Genomic DNA, 20801 nt, shown 5'->3' with positions numbered 1-20801 from the left:
TTTTTCTCTGCATCACAGAGGAGAAAAAAAAAAAACAGTTTTTCATTGCAGTGTGCTTCTTAGCTCAGAAGAAATGCTGGAAGCTCAAGGACACTGCTGTTCCCACTGGCTCCCACCTGGCACCCCAGTTAACGGGCAACTGGGAATGTGTCCATAGACAGATGCTGCTGTGCCATGGGGATTGCAAAACAATGAGCGCTCACAGATCACCAGCAGATCTCCCTGCCGAGCAGCAGTTAGGTGATGAAGAGCCTGCCAGCCACAGTGCCTCTCCTTTGTCACCTCCAGGCTCTGAACGTGCTGTGGCTCAGACGGGAGGCTCTGCAATCATCCCCTCCCACACGGCAACTCCTGATTCATTAATGCTCCACCACGTTGGAGAAGGGCACAGAGGAGAGACAGCCCAGAGCACAGCTCCCTCTCCAAACTGACTCTCCACTTCTAAAATACCTGAATAGTCTCTCCTCCTCAGCATACCGTTCTGGGGGGACGTGATTCATGAGACGGGCATAGCCGTGTCTGAAACTTCCAGGGGCACATTAGCAAGCACACCTTCCCCAAAGGAGGTTACAATCCAGCTTGTGATCTCTGTGTCTGACTGTAAGAGCCACAAACCTATGGCACGAATCACCACACTGTCTCAAAGCTGCAGGATACAAGGGAGTTCTGCTTCTTCCTTCCTACGTTACCCAGGACACCTGATCTTCCATTTCAGCTTATGAAACCTGCCCTCAATACAGGATTTGTGCCACTCGGCCAAGAGTCTTCTAAGAGACGCTGTTTTCGCCAGCACAAGTTACCAGAGAAGCCATTTACACGAACAACCTCAACCCACCAGCAAGGACAACACTGCACAGTGGCCAGTGCCGTGACACAGGCGCTTCAGAGGAGGAGTAATCTCCTACCTGTTTGGACTTCAGGGGGAGTTTCTTCTTCATCCGTTCCTTGCCTCTGTCTGCCTCTCTCTCGGAGCTCCCAGCATCATTGTTGTGGCCATTTTCACTCGGCTCAGCAGATACACAGTTTTCAGATTCTCTAGGTTTCTTTCCTGGATGCCTCTCCCATTTCTCCTTCCTCTCCTGAGGCTTTAGCGACATGTCCTTCTGCAGAGGAGGAAAAAAAACAGAATCATAAGTTCTTCACGTTCTTTAAGGCTACTTCTAAGCATTAAGCCGTGCAAATATTGAATAAAAACACAAACAAGACAGCATGTTCCTTCCAGAGATGACTTAGGATGAATAATTAGGCACGCACAATGCAAACAGTAATTTTAGATTAGATTAGGATGAATACTCTCCAGGCTATGTGTTTGATTAATTTCAGAGATGCTGGAACTGGTTATGAAAATGAGTTCACTCCAGATTAATTCAGGAACCGTACGTCAACAGCACATGACCAAGCCAGGATCCTGAAGGGAAGCCTTTAACTGCTCAACTGAAACAGAGGTGGGTTTTATTTTGTTTTGTTTCTGATCTCAGAACGAAACACATCAGACCCCCCCTTGGGGCTGGCAGTGTCTGATTCACCGCAGCATTCATATGGAGAAAGGCACTTCTAAAGCCCAACCACGCACTCCCTGAGCCAGAGAGATCAATGGGATCCAAACACACAACAGAGGTTGAACACTTCTAAGTGTTAAGTGCCTGCCCTGAATCAGGGCTGTAACTACAGTCTAGGCACAGTTTAAAAGCGGGGTATGTCATGTCACAATGATTAACATCAGAAAGTGAGATCAGAGAAGGGAATTACTCCTGCTATCCCCGGCATCTCTGAGGACTGAAAGCTGAACTCCCAGCGACAATGTACCAAATTCTCTCCTTACACACACCGCATGGAAAAGGAGTTAAAGAAATAATAAGTCAAATCACTATGACATTAGTTCACTACAGCTAGATAAATTTTTCCCCCATGTCTTCTATTAACAGCTCGAGGATAAAAACTGAACTCTTACGGGAATGTTTTGCAGAATCACTATTCCAATTAATTTTTTATCTGAGGTAAATACATCAGATTAGGATATACCTTAAAAGCACTGCTTACCACGCCAAGATCTGTCAACTTCACCCACAGATATTTTTCTAAATGCCTTGCTTCCAACTCGAGCAATTACATCAGGGATATTTGTATCCTGTGTGAAGGGAGCTTGCAGTGCAACTGCTCACATCAATGCACACACCTTCAGAACGGCAAAAGAGCTCATGAAAATCATTAGCTCTCTAGTCTTTCGAAAACTGAAGCCCAGCAAAAAAGAAAATTAGGAACTGGGATGAAATGCCCTGCTGATTGCTCCAGATTACTTCCTCCCCCTCTCCTTTAATTAGTGAATTGACTGCCTCAGTGTGCAACATGCTGATTCCACTCCAAATCACTCACTTGTTTGAAGTTACCCTTCCCTGGGAAGGGAGATGATGTACTGACACCGTGGGGTCACAGAGACACTGAAATCAGAACCACAGCAATAAAATACCTAGCGCTATGTCCGGTTCCAACCCAGGCTCTGACACAATTAGCCAGCACCCAACCTCTGTACACCTTGCACAGGGGGCCTGTGGGGCTGGAGCCTCCTCTTAAAGCACACACAGAGACAGCAAGTTGCAAAACCGCCAAAAAGATACAACCCCTCCACCAAAATTCAAATAACTAGCACTGCCTTAGAAGCACAGAACACACCAGAACACAGCTCAGCCTGCCAAGCCCATAACTAAGGGAAAGAGCAAGGAAAATGACTGTCTGGCATTATTCTCCATGAATGGTAAAAACAAGGAGTATAAATTAGTGTTTAGTTGCTCGGTTTGGTTTTTAGTTTAAAGGCAACACTTTAAAGCAGCAGTTCGGGATGCCACTTAAAGGTCACGTTGCCCTGTTTACTGGGAGGCTGCTGAGATAAAAATCAAAATGCTAATCTTTAGTAACTGATCAAAACCCAGTGACATGGAAATGATACCTGCTAACTGATGCTCAGCAAAATATTAGACACAGCAGTGACCACAAGCGTGCACTTCTTCGCAGTGACAGCAGGAGCATGGAAGATGCTGCAGGAGGTGACATGGGCCCTGCTGAGGGAGAAAGGAGGCTGGGGCAGGGAAATGCCACCACCTGAGAGCACCAGCCAATCATCCACTCCTGGCTCGGGGTGCAATATTCACTTTTAAGGATGCCTTCAAAGCTAGTAATTGAGCATTTTGGTTTCAACTCTGGCTGTCTTCACGTGGTGATCTGGCCTCTGTTAGTGCTTTAGGGGAAGTCTTCCCTCAGTACCCACAGCAGGTTCACTGCAGGTTTTAGATGATTCACTCCACCACAGAACTGGTCTGGAAATCCGTGCTTTTCTCCTTATCCAATCCTACAAAAACTCCCTCCCTGGAAATTTAGCCTTTTATCCCAGTTCCATTTGGAGATTTAAGGTTTGTCTCATCACTGAGCTACCAGCAAAATTAATTCAGGGAATACAGTTATAGCTGGATCGAAGCCAAGGAAATAATTCATTCACTTGTAGTGCCACTTGCATCCAAGAATCTCAAGCACTTTTCAGACAGCCGTGAATGGAGCCCCAGCCCGGGCAGCTGGGGCTGCTCTTGCCTGCAGCAGGAGGGAGGTGGCAGGAGGCTGCAGCTCCACAGCACTGCTGGGGCAGCCACGGGGGGGAAAAAAAAAAGCCAACTTTGCTGACCTGTGACAAGAAAACTACTGCTGCTCCACAGTCCCACTCCTCCCCACTCGAGTAGAGGATGCAGCTCACAGGGTTCTATCCTGGGAAGGCAGGACACTGATGGCAGCATCTCCCTGCTGACAGAGGGTGACAGCAGCGGGGCTGTTCTTTGTGCTGCTCAATGCAGACCTCTGCAGCCTCAGGCAGAGAGCAGGAGGGGGCTAATGGGCTTTCTGTTCTTGCCTCCTTTGTCTCCTTTCTATTTACCCTACTAAAAGAGCCTTCCAGCGAATTGCTCTTTTGCTAAAGTTTATGACCTCCAAGTTGGGGACCTCACTTAGCACACAAGAGCTTACTATTTTGGGATGCGCATCTCTGCTCGTGCTGGAAAAATTTAAGCACAGACAGAATATCCAGGACATCACAAGGGTGAATGTTTATTGATGCCCCTTGACTGACTTCAATCCAGAAATCCCAGCTGGCAGGTGAGACTGGCCTGAAAAACTGCCCCACTGGAGCCTTCCCCCAGGGCAAGCCCAGACCAGCAGATATTTTCACCTTTGCACATCACATAAAGCTCAGGGATTCACACAGCGATAGTATCTCAAGTCAGGCACCAAAGTCAAAAGGTCTCCACATCCACTCTTGGGGTTTCTGCCCAAACCAGGAGTCTGCAGACCTGGCTACCTTTGCTGTCACAGGGCCAGTAAATCCCCCTCTCCAGGGAAGGCTAGTGGATCCAGGCCCATTCTCTCTTCTCTGTTCCAGAAAGGAGATCGCTAAATCTTGTTCCAGAATACAGACAATTATTTTGTTCCTTACTACTCACTGCTTCCAGGGCTGTCTCCTACCTGTCCTCACTTAGGAATTTCTCTCACACCTTCCAGGGCAGGCTACAGCCTCTCCATCTGCAGCCCCTTGTCTGTCTGGGCTGCAGACGGAGAGCAGATGGTTTTAATTGGCTGCATGGTTACAGATAAGGAAGAATTAGGCCTTTCTTCAGAGCCTCCTTGCTGGCAGTTCCTCCATGAAACACACAGATTCCATCTCCCCACTCGTTTATTTGGGTGTACAGACACCAAAGAACACTTCAGCCGAAAACGGGGTCGCGGTACCTCCTCCAGCTCTACCTGAAACGCCTCCCACGGGAGCAGCTGTGAAGATCCACTGGCAAAAGACCTTGGCACAGGCTGGCAGGGTCTGCAACGCATTTTGGGGGTCCATATTAAAAACCTTTGTGATTTTTTTTTCTTTCCCACCATCATTCAGCCCAAGCTAGTTAAAGTTATGCAATCGCACCTCCGCTTGCGGCGGAGCTGGTGGCATCCTTAATCACTTGGAACACTCCTTCCCAAAAAGCCATTTTTCTTCTGTCACCAAGGCACAGCTGCAATCTCCAAAGGCACTCAAGGTGCACAGCGCTCAGTTCATAAATAAAGCCGGGAATAAATGCGGGTGCACCGCCCTCGGCTCTGGAACGAGACCGTTCTTACCCCTAAAATGCCACAGCAAGAGCCTTCTGCACAATGGGCTCCACGCTGTCTGTTTGATCAGGAAATAATGATCAGCCCTGGAGGACCCTGGCACGAGCTCAGATCCACAGCCATCCGCTGGCTGGAGTTATCACTGCCTGTTTGCTCAGCCCAGCTCAAACTCTGCCTTAATCCTCTGAATTTACACAGCTCGGAGATCTCGGAAAGCACGCAGGGGAAGGCTCTGGTTGGAAATACCTTTCACACACAGGGAATAAACACTTGAAGAACCTGAAGAAAATGTCCAAACCCCACACGGCTGGATGAAAACCCTCGAGAGTGTGCTGCTGGGACGCAGAGGGCAAAAATAACACCTACAGTTAATAAAATAACTGCTCTCAGCCCTCAAGCATCAGTTCAAAACACGGCCCTGGTGCGAAATCAAGCCCAGTGCAATCCCCTGTCCCCAGGGCCCGTCGGACACCACAAGGCTCAGCCAAGGACTGGTTACACTCTGCTCCTGCCAGACTGCAGGAGATTATATGGGCTGATTTCCCAGAAGGGAAACAGCCTCCAGCTTCTCTCTCCTCAACTCCTCACTGCAGCACTCATTCCTTAAGCTGAGGAACACGAAATGCCGCCCTGTACATCAAAGAGGAGAAGGGTCCACACAAAGGAAATAAAAAACACATCTGTCTCTGAAAATGAGCCCCGCTTGTCCCTGTTTCTGCCTCCAGCTTCTCAAAAAAAAAATTGCAGTGTAAAAGCCCCTGAGGATCTGAGCATCATCTACCCTTATATCAACTTTATCATGCAATTAGCAGTAGGGTTGTCAAACGTGTTTGTTTAATAGTTCAGAGAGAGATCCTGGCTCAGAGAGCAATTGAAACAGATTTATTTTTAATTAGCTTACTTTTAAAATATTTCTATTGACCTGATACTCAGTTTGTAAAAACAGCAACACAGAAACAACCGCTGACAACGCTCTCATACTTTCTGAGCAGACAAAGCACATTACAAATACAGACAGGACCAGTACTAAGGCCTATCTACCGTCCATTCAGGTGCATAAAGGTGACAGAGGAGGCAGTAATGCAAATGGAAAGATAATACTGTGAAAAGTACACAAAAGACTAACTTTACAGCAGGGATTTGAAGATGGGTCCGTAGAGAGAGAAACCACTGCAAGAACAGGGGACAGCAGAAGAAAAGATGAACAGCCAACACACAAATAAATTAGGTGAAAAATAAGGAAAAAAAAAAAAGGGATGAAAATGGAATGGGATAAGTGACTTTCTTGCTTTGACCCTACATTCAAGCAACACAATCAATATCAATTAAAATGATTGCAAATGAAATCCTTGCTTGTTTAACCTTGGACTGCAATTCTCCTTTCGTGGCTGACATATTCCAGATGAATCCGGGTCTTGCTTTTTAAAATGCATCACATTTGCTCTGACCCTGTCACATGTTGAGCTCAAGAATAAGATGCCTTTTTGACAAGACGGCTTTGGAAATGTTAAGACATTTGAAGCTGACACTGGTTTACAGGTTTATGATACATAATTTAACTTAAAAATACAAGTGGATGAACCAAGAAACTCACTGTAATTGAAACAGTCAAATTTATTACCAAGGCTGCATTCCTGTCACCTATGAATAGCTGAAGAGCAAGCTGCTGTACTCTGCTAAATGCCCACTTGTTATGTCCCAAAAATTAAGACCTTTGCTGCCAGGACCTTGAAGACACCATACCAAGTAGAGATCTCTTGGACAAATGTTACCTCAACACAACACAGCCAAACACTACAAAAGAGAAGGTCAGCTCACTCTGCTTTTAAATGCATTTCAATCCACACTGAATTTACAAGGCTTTGATTGCTCTTTTTCCCTGCACGAGACCTGAATAAATAATGATATAGTGCTGAGCAGTAATTATTTCAAAAAGCTGCAGAGAAAGGGGCTGGTGCTGTTCCCTTCCTTCTCAATTACTTGAGGGAGAAAAATAGTCCTCTCCCTCCACGGCAGTACCAAGAACCTGGAAACAGCGTTTAACAGTCATTTAGGGCACAGCCACGGTAGGAATGCACACAGCAAATACCTTCACTTCAGTAAGAGGTCAGGGAAATCTGCACACCAAATTGAGCATATGGCTGTCCATGTTTTTGGTATAAACCGTTCTCCATCACCCACTGGGGAGGTGGATAAACAATCTCCTGCTGTAAGGCACGCTGTCCAAGCTCCACAGGAAGCCAGCCGTGCCCTTCTCCCTCTCGCTGCAGAGAACTGCACCCACCTTCCTTGCTGCCTACTCAGAGACACACTGCACGGCTATTAGAACTCCCACAGGTGCTTGCTGTCCATCAGAAAGGAAATGATCCCATTTTAAGCCATCAGTATTTCCTCCAGCGATGGCAGTAAACGCCCAACGAGCGCTCGCGGAATTACTGTCAGCGGAAAGTGTGTCAGAGAGCAAGGGAGCTGAAATGATTGAAGGGGAGCTGGGGCACCATTTTCAGGTGGAGGAAATGAGGTGAACTGCAAAGCCCAGCCTGCCCAGCTTTCACAGGCTGCAGGAGAGCTCCAAGGTGCTGCTGTGCCTTGCACTGCCAGCCCATCCTGCCCAGCTCTCACTGCAGATGAAAGCACATTTTGGCTGAAGCTGCTTTCAGGCAGGGCTGGGAGCTCAGCACGCTCAGTTTATGTCGTGTGTGAAGGAGCTGGAAAGAGCTTGTGCCTGTCTGACAGCACCTACTTCAGCTGATTTGAGTGGCATTGCCACACTTGCCGGGTGTGAATGCTGAGCACGGAGCTCGGCCCTCCTGCAGACACCCAACCCCTTGGCGAGCTCCCTCCCAAGGGAAGGATTAGGAAAGGCAGCAGCACCACACACTGCCCGGCATCTCACGAGTGCCAGACTGTGCATGAACATCTCCATCTCAAAGAATGTGACCTGGGGCCATCAATCTCAACCTCCAAAAGTATCCAGCAAGCCAGCGATCACAAGCTTCTTCACAGAGCAGCCTTTAAACACTTAATCTGAACTCATTTTCCTCTCCCCAGATTATTCAAACAGGCACTCATACTGAAATCAAACCTTTCCCATCGAGTGGCAGAATTAGGACCCGAAGAAGCAGTTCCTTCTCTGGAGCCAGATGTGGCTGTTCCATCGCACATTTCCAACCTCGCCAGGAAGGTAACACAACCCCCAGTCTCCAGCTGCACCAGCTGGCCCCAAGCTGCCAAAGGAAAAGGCAGCAGGGTCCTACCAGCACAAACTGATCCATCAGCTGGATGCTTTCACCATTACCATTTTTCAGCCAAACTAGTTAGAAATAAAAGGAAAGCAATGCTGAGCAAAAATGCCCCCAGCCTACCTGTCACTACAGACAAGAATGCTTGGAAATACTGCCTCCCTCTTTAAAATTAATAACAAAAGGAGAAGACACGACTGTTTTCACCTCTGCTGGGAGGGGGATGTCATGCTTCCATGAGCTGGACTCGGGAATCAGAGTTGAGCCAAGCTGAGGCTGGGCAGATGGACTGGACACATGGCTCATTTACTTCAGGCAGAGGCCTAAATTGCTCTCCTCCATCTATACTTCTGCATTTCAAGTTTTAATCTTCATAGTGCGAAGTACACAACGACCACAGTATGACTGTACTGACTACCCTGAGAACAGCTTCATGTTGAGACTGAAGAGGTACAGCTACGGTCTTAGGTCATGAATTCAAGAAGTTCAGCCTGATTTCTTAAGTAGTTCAAAGCCTCCACCTGCTAAATACGAAGTTTTACTGCATTTTTTTGGGATTCAACCACACGTGTTGTCTCCACTCACTTTATGGCACGTACTTTTAAAACACAGCCACGAGAAATGCACTGCTCTTTAGGCAGTGGCACCCACAGCGTGGGAGCTCCAGACGAATCTCCCACACGGTGACAGCCTCAGACACGTTCACTCCACAAGCGGCTGTGGGCGTTTTTGAGACTCTGCTTCCAGCCTACACTCTGCATTTACCACCCTCCAAGGAAGGGTTCCCAACACTGCTGCAGAACAGAGGGATGAATGTTCGTTCTTCAGCACCAGCAGAGCAGGCTGCAAGCTCCTCTTCGACTGCAGTTTGACACAGCTTGCACAAAGCCAACTACACCGCGCCAGTGGAGGCAAATGCTCACAAATCCACTCCTGCCAACTTGACTGTAGGGGTGAGAGCCTCCAGAAGAAAAAAAAAACCAGCCATATCCTGATCCCTGGTGCTGCGTTATAAATTAATTTATGTTTAAATGCTATGACACTGGAGGCATTTTTTTACCAGCTCCGCAGTTGCCCTCAGTGGTAGGCAACAATTTTCAGTTCAGCTGTCATGAAGTCTAGAACGTGTATTCAATAATTAGTCCTCTGGTAGTTTCTTTTGGCTGGGAAACAAATGACAAGAAATATAAACGGTTCAACAAACAAGAAGTATGTATAAAAGCCAGCCTCCTCCAGAAACAGCTGCCCACAGCATCTTACTTTTCAACCTAAGAGGAAAGCTCTGAGAGAGATGACTGCTGGCAGGAGAGAAGCGCCTTAACCAACCAAACGCCTCACTGTATCCTCAGGGCTTCCTAGAATAGTTCCAAATATTCTGATATCTGTGTCAGGAGCGAAACGTTCCTTTATATCCCAGGCAATCGCTGAGAAATGGGAAACATGCACTGCAGTAGCAGGCAATTTTAATGTATTCTATGTTACAAAGCATTTTCACTCAGAGAGCTCAAAGGTCATTAATAGATTTTCATATGTTTACAGACAGCAGCAATTTCAAGCTCAGTAATTTTAAAACTGCATGTCAGTCTCTCAACTTCCAGCTGTTATTTCAACATTAGATAATGAACACAATGCAAAGGTTACACAATCACTTGAACCAGCTTATGCAGTAGATCTAGTCACACAAATCATTATTAAATTCTAATTACACATATATTATTTTATAACTCTTATTAGAACAGCAGGGCAAATCCTCTTTTATATAGAGATCAACTGTTTAGAAAAAGAGGCCAGAAAGGTTATTCTTTTAATGTTACAGAGTTGGTCTCTCTCTTTCCATCACCTAAAGCACTGCTGATTTATGAGTCTGAAACAACACTGCACCTTGTTAACACCTCACCAGCCACCAGCCCCTGTTTTGCTTAAGTCCTTTATAGATCCTTAACACAGATACTGATGTCTACTTAAAATAATTATCTTCAATCAGAGGGACAAAAAAGCATTTAGTGGTTACCCAGTGTCCTGCCTGAATATGCTCCTGCTTTTTTTTTTTATAAAGCTGTTTTGAAACTGAGAATACACCCTCCAAAAAACTTGGAGATTTCTCCTGAGGAGAGTGCTGTTATCTAAGCTTAAGCTTTGTGAGACACCAGCCTCCCCTACCACAAATTTTTGTTTTATTTTATAATTTTGGACCAGAAGAAATAATTGTAATCATCTGATCTGACTCTTTTATCATGCAGCAAAATGAGCACAATCACCCAGCTGTGAAGTGGTCTTACTGCAGTTTTGGATGTGCACTAGAAAACCATCCTCTTACCACCTAATCAGCAAATTGTGTTTTGCTCTTGTCTGGCTTTATTTGTTTTCCCCTCCTCCCTATTCCCAGGCAGGGCGAAGCGCTACTGGCTCTGGTTTATTCCGCCCAAATCCAGCTGTCAGTCACACAGCGTGTAACCTCAATGGGAATTGGGGAATTTCATCCCCAAGATTCAGCTTTGAAGCAGGACAGACCAGCAATGTCCCTTTGTGAGAGTGAGGTCTCCTGCAGTGACAGCAACGCTACCCTGGCAAAGTGATGTCTCTCTAATCCCCCGGCGCATCCTCAGCCAGCCATGAATTTCACACTGGGAAATTCCATGCTTTGACATTAAATAATTCCAGCTGGGATTTTCAAAGGATAAAGAGATAGGAGTCCAATCCCGACACACATTCCAATGGGAAGCCCTTAAAGATTTGGCTTATTTTCTTTTTTAAAAAGGAAACCTGTATTTCATTCTCCTTTCCAGCCCAGTTTCCTCTGGGAGATGGAATGGAAAGCAAGAGAGAGAGGGCGAGTGCAGTGCTGAAGGGAGGAGAGACTGCTGAGAGTGACACCCCCAATTCCTGGGTCCATCAGCGTGCAACGTGTGATACGAGAAGGAACAGATAAATCAGCACAGTCATTACTGTTCCTGGGAGACAGGAGGCTCTGCACTTTGCCTGGTTGGTCTCATTTGTCACGAGGGAAGAAGTAACCAAGCAAACACCCACAATTAAAGCTCCAGAGCGAACAAACTCAGCAAGAGGTAGCAGGGAAAACACGTGCAGAATCTGAATGACGGGATCCACTCACCCCAGCAGGGAAAATACAGCCTGGGGCAGGCAGGGAACAGGACCCACTGCAGGGAGAGACCTCAGCAGAGCAGGTGCTGTCACTCTGGGCTGCCTCACCAAACCAAACCTGAGTGCCACAAGTTTGCATCGGCTTTGCTGCTCTCTTTCCAGGACATTTAGAGGACCTAGGTCTTCCCCCATCCAAGTGGTGACAAATTGGGCCTAAATTGCCCATGCTCAATTATGACTTTCTCCTAATGCTGAGTTTTCAGATACAGAAACCTCTATCTGCACTTCCCAGACCTGAAGCTGAAGGCTTGCTGGCTTTGTAGGACATTTTCTTTCCTGTCTGGAGCAAGGCTTTACCAGTCAGAGACTGGAGAAAGGAGCATTCGTGCAAAGTCTTTCATTTGCTGCTAGCCCTCAACGTTTGAAACTCAACAGGGAATTAAAACATCATACAGAGCAGCAACTTCCATCACTGCTGATCCACTGGAATTAGTTAAGATCCCTTGTACACCTCCTGATTCTTGTCTCTGAGAGTTAAACTTTGCCTCTTGTTTACTGTTCACAGCACCTTGTCAACGGTAAACATCACAGATCAGGAAATACAGACGCAGCACACGGTATTTCTTTGTTCAGACGGGCAAAACCCTTTGGCAAGAACCAAAAAATCCAGTCAACGTGAGAAGGGTTAAGACAGAACAGATGCAACCAGGGACTCTGGGGAACAGCCTGCATGGAAGCAGGGCTTCTTGTGATTACGTCTGTCTTGTAGTTCCTAATAAGCCACATCACAGCTGACATCTCCACCAGCTATCTGCTGCCTGATGTAGATAACCAGAAACAGAAAAGCTGACACGGCAATTATAATGTACACACACACACAAGACACACTACCTAACAACTCTCACTGCTACAACAGCACGAGCAGCAAAGAACAAGCACGTCCTGAACTCTCAGCCAGGCTCAGACACCAATTCCCAATGCACACACACGAGACACTTGGTCTAAAAATTGTTTTTAAAGGCGTCCATAAAAATCAGGTAAAAGCTGCAGCACAGCTCCAGCGTGCAACGACACAAAGAACTTCCAAGACGAGAAAGAGCTGTGATAGTATTTTGCAACTCCTGTTTGTTAATAAAGCCCTCATCCCCGGTCCATTTGTAACCCAGAGGATTCCTGGTGCCCACCTGTTCTCACGGCACATTCCAGAATTCCAGACACGAGTGAGGAGACCCCGGGCAGCAGAGCAGGGGGATGCTGAGGTGCAGCAGACCCGGGGAAGGCCAAGGGCAAAGGCAATCAGCATCCTCAGTGCCACCTCCTCCTCGGGAGGCTGTTGCTAAGAGACAAGCCCCGCGGATGTGTCAGAGATCCTGCGGCTCTGCCCCCCTCCAGCGCCTCAGCCCCGTTCCCAAACCCGGCACCCAACGGGTCCCAGCGTCCCTCCTGCGGCCAGGGATAATCTGGCTTTTGTGTGTAAAGCAGCTCCTGTCAAGGAATTCGGGGGGCCTCGTGATACTGAACACTGCCGATAAAAAGATATTATCAAGAATACTCCATTTCAGAAACCTGATAGAAGGGCAGAAGGGGGAATTTTACACATCAGACCAGGAGCGCTCGCTAAAGCAGAAAGGGGTTTAAAAACACAGAGGTCTGGAGGTATTTGTTTCTGGAAGTATTTGTTTCCAGTGAAGGATCTAGATTTCCCAAGTTCCCCACTGTGACCGAGCAAAATTGTGAGCATTAGTTCTCAGGTTTCAGCAGACTCTGTGAAAGCAGGTGACTGAGAAACCAGCACCCCTTTTTGCAATGATACCAGAGGCAAATGTATTCTCAAACCTTACAGAAACAGAGTGTACAGGCTCTAAAAACCAGAAGGACCAGCTCCAACACGCACCCATCCCACAGCAGGCAGCAACCCAGAGAGTGCAGGGCCACGTTAATTAACGTGTACTTAATGGCACTTAATTCCCCATCTCTCTCCACCTTATTGACACAGATGAGGTTTGTGGTTTTCACAGCCCATTAGCAAAAGTCTTCCTCTAGGAGAAAAAACCAATAAAGCATGCCGAGAAGGTGAGGGAAAGTTCTTTAATAATTTATAAATAATATCACCATTTGACTTCTGTCAAGCTTTTCTCATTAGCCACTGTTAAAGCACAACACGAAGGGAATCAGAACTTTGACCTCTACTCTGCAGAATGCGAAATTATCAAATGCAAAGCTACTTGCCCCAAATCAAGCATCAGCCCTCTGGCAAATCTGGGATGAGAATCTGCATCTCCCAGCTCCTAATCATGCTGTGCTCCAGGAGAACCAACAGTCAAACACCACTGAAATCTCCTTCTGGCACTGGAAAGGGTTCCATGCTGGTGGCAGAGAGCAGATTTTTCTAAGACACTCAATATATGCAAAATCAGGTATTAGCTACAGAGTGGGCAACAGGTGGGATCAGTACAGCTTCAACCTTATATCCCCTTGGAGTGTCTCAGATGAAATCAGCTTGAGAAGAGCAAGGACAACACGATCAATATATTAAGCCAAGCTGTTTGTTACCAGAAGAGCAGAACTGGCAGCACTCCTTGGCTTTTGAAATATGACACATAACCTGGCCTTTCTAATGCGCTGCTCTGGACGGCACCCAAATCCAGCACCATCTGGCCAGCATGGGCATGTGTATACAAAGAGGACAGAAGAGACTCCTGGCTGACAGATAAAGTGACATATCAGTGCAGCAACACGGGCTCCAAATCTCTTCAGCATTTGCAGAGCCAGCTCAGCACCCTGGAAACACAGGGCCAGCTAAGTGACTTCAGGGCAATAGCAGGGCTGAGAACTCCTTGCACACATGAGAGCACGGTAAATATTTGTTTCCTTTGTAGAAATCAGTGACAACAGTACAAAAAAAGAACCCCCAAAACCACCAAATGCTATTCCTGGGTAGCAGTATCTCAGTTCTTCCCCCACCCCAAAGCTAATCCCAAAGTTCAAAAAAGCCTGATTTTCCCACCTCTGTTTTTAGGTTCACTCTTGCATGACGCTCTCCTGGCATCATATGGCAGACAAAACCAACATGTTATTCCATGGCTTAGAACTTCTCAAAGCCTGGCTTCCCAGCTACGGCACAGGCCACTCCTTCCTTCTCTCCTATGAGGATACAATGCACTAGATTCTTCTGGTCTCAATTTCCAGCATTTCAAGGATGATTTGGCAGGAAGGAAGTGAGAATACTTAGGTAACAGCATGAACTGCAATCTGTCCAAGAGAACAAGTGGGATGTCTCATATCACATCTACCATCCAATTCTGCATTCACCTACGTGGTTTTATGCAGCTGTGAACTCTGCTGAGACAAGGAAAGCCACAGTGGTGAAGAGAGAACAATCATGAGCTCAGTTTATGCCAACCCAAAAAAAACCTGCCAGGAATCACCAAGGAATGGTACAAAATGGCTGTTACAGTTGAAGAAAACACAGACAACCCATTCACCCTCTAAATACCCAGTATTTTACACAGAGGAGTCAAATCTTGTTCTGAGTTTTCCATTTCCAGAGATCAGCTGGCTTTACAAAACCAGCCAGTTATCCCTTCCTCAGTTTTGCAGTGACAAAACTCCCAGTGCAGTGCCTTCTCCCAGCTCCAGCCCCCCATCTCTGGATTCAGCATCCACCACTTGCCTCAGGCCTGACCCATGACATGTGGTTTGGTGCTTCCTCCAGAGCCAACAGCCCCCGCTCCCAGCAGAGGTTTCACTCAGACAACTTCCACTGGCTCTCAGCACACACTTGCTACCCTCCCCTTATCTAATCTTACTTTCTGGTACTTGACAGTATCACAGGTCTGGCATTTCAAGCATTTGGAAGAAAAACAGCCTGCAGAAGCAGCCGGGAGATTAGAATGAGGGCACTAATTGTCTCTGCTGGCCATCGAGGAGGTGCAAGGGCCCGCACCCTGCAGCAGCACGCCCAGTGCCATCCCTGCTGCCCATCCCACCTGGGAATGACCTTGAGAAAGCCCTTTTCCTTCCTTCCTGGATGGAGGAGTGATGGAGTCACCCGTGGGACAAATCCAAATTACTTTAGCAGTCGCTGCAGCAGCACAAACATCTGGGCAGCAGCTCAGGGAACTGGACCAGTTTGGTGACCCAGTTCACCAGGCAGCAGCACTGACACCACACAGAGGAACTCGAGAGCTGGAGGACAGGCTGTCCCTGACTGCCCCAGTCAGAGGCACTGACAAGTTTTCAGACAAATGATACCCCGAGCCTGAGTTGAAACCGCGTGATGGAAGAACGGAGAGACAACAAATACAAAGAGGAAATGAAAAAGAAAGAGTAAACCCCTCCTTCCCTTAGCACAGCAAAGTAAAGGGAATCATAAAAAAAAAATATTTACCATTTTAAGAGGATGCAAGGGATCCACAAGGAAACAGAAAGATCCACACAAAACAGAAAGAACAACCAAACAAACCACGACATTCTATTCGGGTTTTGCAATTCTAAAATTTGGTAGGCCAGGCTTTGGATATAAAAATGCAGGTAAAAGCTCCCGATTTATGAAACTCAAATAAGTCATCACAAAGCCCCTTAATTTGCATGAAACCAACCCCTATTGCCTTCTGTACCTTTACACATCTAAAATAATGCACTTCAGCACAGAGGATTTTAAACTCCAGTGTCATAAATACTAATTCCCAGGACCCACTTTCACTCTCTGTTACCGAAGAACCACTAATTCTTTAGAGCACTGCCATTCTTTGACATACCTTCCTCAGCTGGTTTCCCTGTCCTTTTCTATTTACTGCATTACAAACAGTTTGGAGGATTGGAAAGCACAGTATTTAACATTTTATAGAAACATCTGCCAACAGAGCTGCTAAACACTCTTGTAAGAGAGACAGAGATGTTTATTTAGACATGCTGCTGACGTTTCCTGTTGCATTTTGATCCTGAGGCATATGTAGTCCTTCCAAACAATTTAGCATGTACTGTGGAAGCACAGTTCTCAGAGAAGTGCAGCTGAAAGTAATTGAGATTGAAATTTCAGGACCATGGCAGGAAAACCATTACCAAGGCTCCTCCCAAGGCTCCAGGGAGAACTCGCACCTGGCACAAAGGCAGGCACGAGGCTTCTGGAGTACAGGCACAGTCTGGGGCTCTGTCAGGACAATTCAATGCCTGGCTCGAGCAATGCTGGTTACTCTGGCTGGTGCCACAGGACAGCGAAGGGCAGGCACCTCCTTTCAAGCTGGCCACAGGGTCATTTATCCTATACCCAATGAAGAAAAAAACCCCACAGACAGAGCCATCTGAAGAAAAAGAGAGAATCTTAAACTCTCTGCTTTTAGACATCTGATCCCTAGAAGCAGAGGATAATACTTGCAACAACAGATTATGTATCTGTGTACACAGAAAGGATTAATGCAGCTTGTTGGTTACAGAGATGAAGTAAAAAAAAAAAAAAAAATAGAAAAGGAGAACTGTGAATTCAAGCTAACCACACCAAAAATTAAGGGTTTATTACGGGTTGCAGACTGAAGCAAGCAAGCAAAGTACTGGTGTGCAGCAAGGGAAGAGGAAATAATCTACTCCAGCTGAATTTACTCAGTGAGAAGTATGGATTTCATTTTCTCACCAAAAAATACTTTTGCAGAAGTAGCTGGTTTACCTTGGTTTTGGGCCTAGAGAACAGTGAGGAAACAGCATTTCACTGTTTTAAGACCCCTGTAACCTCCTTCACAGGGGGGAAAAAAGGATCTTTGCCTACAAAGAATCACCCCAGGAATTGTCTTTCCCTTGAGTCTCCTTTAATAGTGCTCAGCTCTGCATGTATTTGGGTAGAGCACATTACTCCAATCAAAAAAGAAATGGCACTGCTAGATCTATCTACATCCTTATAATTACTCTGAAAGAAGTAGATTTTTTTTTTGCATTCTTCTTTCGGGTCCAGAGGTTTTAAATTCTTGATAAAGGTCAAACCATCTCATTCAGAAACGATGATGAAGTTCCACCAGAGTCTGACTGAAAAAAAGGTCACCAAATCCAAATGCTCTCATATTCTTTAAATAAACTCATAGGCCTTCGCTCAAGTGTTAAGGATATTTAAGGACACTGCAGTATAAATGTATATGCTTTATTTCCTGCCACTCTTATCAGTCAGAAGTTGCACTAAGTGGCTAGAAATCTGAATAAGAAACTCCTATCCCTGCAACTTTTTTCAAGTTCCATTTATAAAAAGGAAGCAAAAAATCCCGATCTTCTGAATATGCTGCGGTGACTTTTGATTTCAGTGAACAGAAAAATGTTAATTTTAAGGGGAGATAAAAGAACAATAAACAGCAATCCATGTCTGAATCTCTTCATAACAGATTAAAAGGATTAACTAATATATTAGCACAAACTTAGAAGTTCACAGCAGTAACTAAACATGCTTAGAAGCAGCAGATACACTTGTTTTACAAAGCTGATGCACTTGTCTTTACATTATTCAGCTCAGATATACTCCTGTGTTTTCCAAAAATGGGTAAGTCACATCACCTCTACAATGAGAGGCAGCAGCACCCCCACAGCTCAAGGTCTCAAACATTTCTTGCCCCAAAGGCTCTTTCTGGCACGGATTAGTTTAGGCACAACCCAAAATACCTTCCTCTGAAATCACTCCCAAGAATTCAGAACCAAAAAGCCCCAAGCAATGCTCTCGGATAACCCACCCATCCCAAAGAGTGAGAGGAAGCACAAGGCACCTGCCAGCTGAATTATTTCAGAGCCATGTGCACAGGACTTTCAAGCTTCAGTTATTGCTGCTGGTGCAGCCCCTTCACCTTCAGGACAGACAACTCAGTGTCTGGCTCAGATTGATATAGAAAGATGCCTTTGTGCTAGAGCAGAGTCTCTCTCACGTGGCAAAATTCAGGAGCTGAAGAGCAGAAATACAATACTATATATAACAAACAAGATGGCACAAACACCACTAAAGGCTCGTGATGAGAGACTGATTTCTTCTACAGCAAATTATAAATATCCCAACGCTAACAGCTTGTGTCCTCCCCCCCCTTTTTTTTTTTCATAACTTCTGCCAAACTTAGTGTTCATAAAAACAAGTGATACAAAATCGTTCAGACCTTCATCCAGACACATTTCCCCCTCAAGCCTTATTAAAGCACATTCTCTAACTCAGCCTTTACTCCAGGAAGGGATCCGAGTGCCAGACGAGCCACACATCATTGTAATGTGGACAAAAATCCACGAAGAATTAGTCTAAAACCAAACTCATTTCCTCTTCAGCCTTGGGCCAAGATTGCATCAAGGTCCCCAGAGGCAAAAAGCCCAGAGCACTGCAAAGCATCGCTGGCTGCCTGTTTGCCTTCCTTGCGTGGTTTTACACTTACTTGAAATCCACATCTGCACAGCATTAAAAAATTAGTGGGATATTTCAGATTATAATTCAAGAGACAAGGGCAAAGGGTTGCTTTGAAGGTCTGTGAATTAAAACTTTTGTACTGTTTGTTTTCACCAATGGGTTTGTCGTAAAACAACCAAAAAAACCCTGAAATTAATTCTTTTAGTCACAGTAGCTTTGATTTACCTCTCAGTCACAAACCAAAGGCGTGTCACAATTGTGTATTTCGAGGACTTCCAAAACCTTGAAATTCCCAGATAATATGCTTTTATTTCACTAACTGAACAAGTCATTTCACTAAGAAAACACTCACAGGTATAGTTTTACACCTCTGTGTGCTGTGTTTATGGGAGCGAGGGCACTTGCCAAAATTAGCAAAGCAAGTCCTTTTTATTTTTTTTTTTATTTTTTTTTTAGGTTAAAAACTACCCAGGATATACACTAGATAATAAATTTTAATAGTTTAATCACTTCATGTATTAACCTCACACTTTTCCTTTATCCTGATGGGAGAACTGAATCATACAGTCAGTGGGCAAGTCAAACCCAGAACCACAGTTTGCAGATACCCCAGCCTCAAGTCTCGTTCCTTGGGGCATTCTCCCTCCCAAAACTCGGCTTACATTTCATCTACCCTACTACCTCAGGACAGAGGGCCACCATCAGCGACAAAACACAGCTCAGGAAGCTTTGAAAAAGCTGCTGGAGCGGGGAAGATGTTTAAAACATTGCTGGGGAGATGCAGGAAGAGGCCCCGGTGAGCTCCCAGGGAAGGTGGCAGCAGCGAGACGGGCCTCACGAGACAGGGTGGCCAACCAAAAACCCAACGCCAGCCAAGGCCAAAGTCCTCCCTGCCATCCCAGCGCCTCCCAAGCTGTCAGTAACGAGGCTGCTGCTGTCACCCACCCCCTCCCTCGCTCTCCCATCAGACACTGATAACACGCCTGTCACAGCCATCGTGGAGCGGGAGGCAGAGATGACAAATCACAGGGAATACGTGTCAACACAATCAACTGGCCCGAAGACAGACAGCTGGTGCGCAAATTCCACCACAGACAGTATCGCTTGTGAAATCAGTCCAAGGCATTTTTAGCAATCGCGGGCTCTCAGCAACAGCCCCGACTGCTAAAAATAGCCCACCGAGGACTCGCTCCAGCATTAATAACAGCGCTGGCTAAATTTGAGTCATGACCCACTTGGTGGCACATAAGCAAAACAAGCACAAACCTAATAAAGAAGTCGGAGATTAGAGGGCTTAAAGCCCCAGCAATTTTAATGCACCTCTATCACAGTGTCCTCTCCTCATCACTGGCGTCCGTCACTCCAACATTCCCCCCAAAACGCTGGGGAGGGAGGGAGGGAAGGAGGGAGGGAGGCAAGATGCTCAGCAGCCAGGAAAAAACCAAAGGCTCAGCAAACTCTTCAGCACAAAACATCAGCGTAGCTCAACACAAAACCCTCCTCACTGCAAACAAAAGGCACCGATGCATCAAAGGTGCCATGTGCTCCCCGTCTCTCCCATTTCAGAAGTTCCTACTGAGCATCCATCAGCCTATAAAACATAACTGCAATCTCCTGGAGAAAAAAAAAAAAAACAAACCAGCAAACACTGGTTCCCCATGGGTTTTTGAATCTTGAGAAGTAGCAGCATGACAGGGAAATAAAGCCATTTCCCTTTGGTGTACACCTGAAAATGTGCTTTTCCTACCAAGAGCTGTGGCAACACCTGCGAGCTGGAACCATTCAGGGTATTTGGGAAGAATGCAGAAAAATGGTAAAGGCACAGAGAACTCTTAAAACTCACATACCCAGGCAGCAGAATTGCCTCTTTGGGTATAAATAAGGACTGAATTAACCCCCAGACAGCTTTAACAGAAAAATCTACTGTCTCAAAACTCCTCATTTCAGGTACAGTGCCACGACACAGCCCA

The 20801-nt window shown here is 46.0% G+C and overlaps 1 protein-coding gene across 16 annotated transcripts in view; it reads right to left on the bottom strand.

Moving 5' to 3' along the window:
• FBRSL1 (fibrosin like 1) overlaps nt 1-20801 on the bottom strand; it is a 492401-nt gene that overhangs the window by 363891 nt on the left and 107709 nt on the right. For all 16 annotated transcript variants that reach the window (XM_027892612.1, XM_027892619.1, XM_027892625.1 and 13 more), the window contains exon 2: nt 906-1103. In XM_027892612.1, coding sequence (XP_027748413.1) covers nt 906-1103 — 198 coding nt within the window. The remainder of the gene's footprint in view (nt 1-905; nt 1104-20801) is intronic.

Source organism: Empidonax traillii, unplaced genomic scaffold (genome assembly GCF_003031625.1).
Source record: "Empidonax traillii isolate 1590-97213 ecotype Southwest subspecies unplaced genomic scaffold, ASM303162v1 scaffold361:size2146424, whole genome shotgun sequence".
Taxonomy (NCBI): Eukaryota; Metazoa; Chordata; class Aves; order Passeriformes; family Tyrannidae; genus Empidonax; species Empidonax traillii.
Note: the sequence above shows the minus strand (reverse complement) of the source record. Positions and strands in the feature narration are given on the sequence as shown.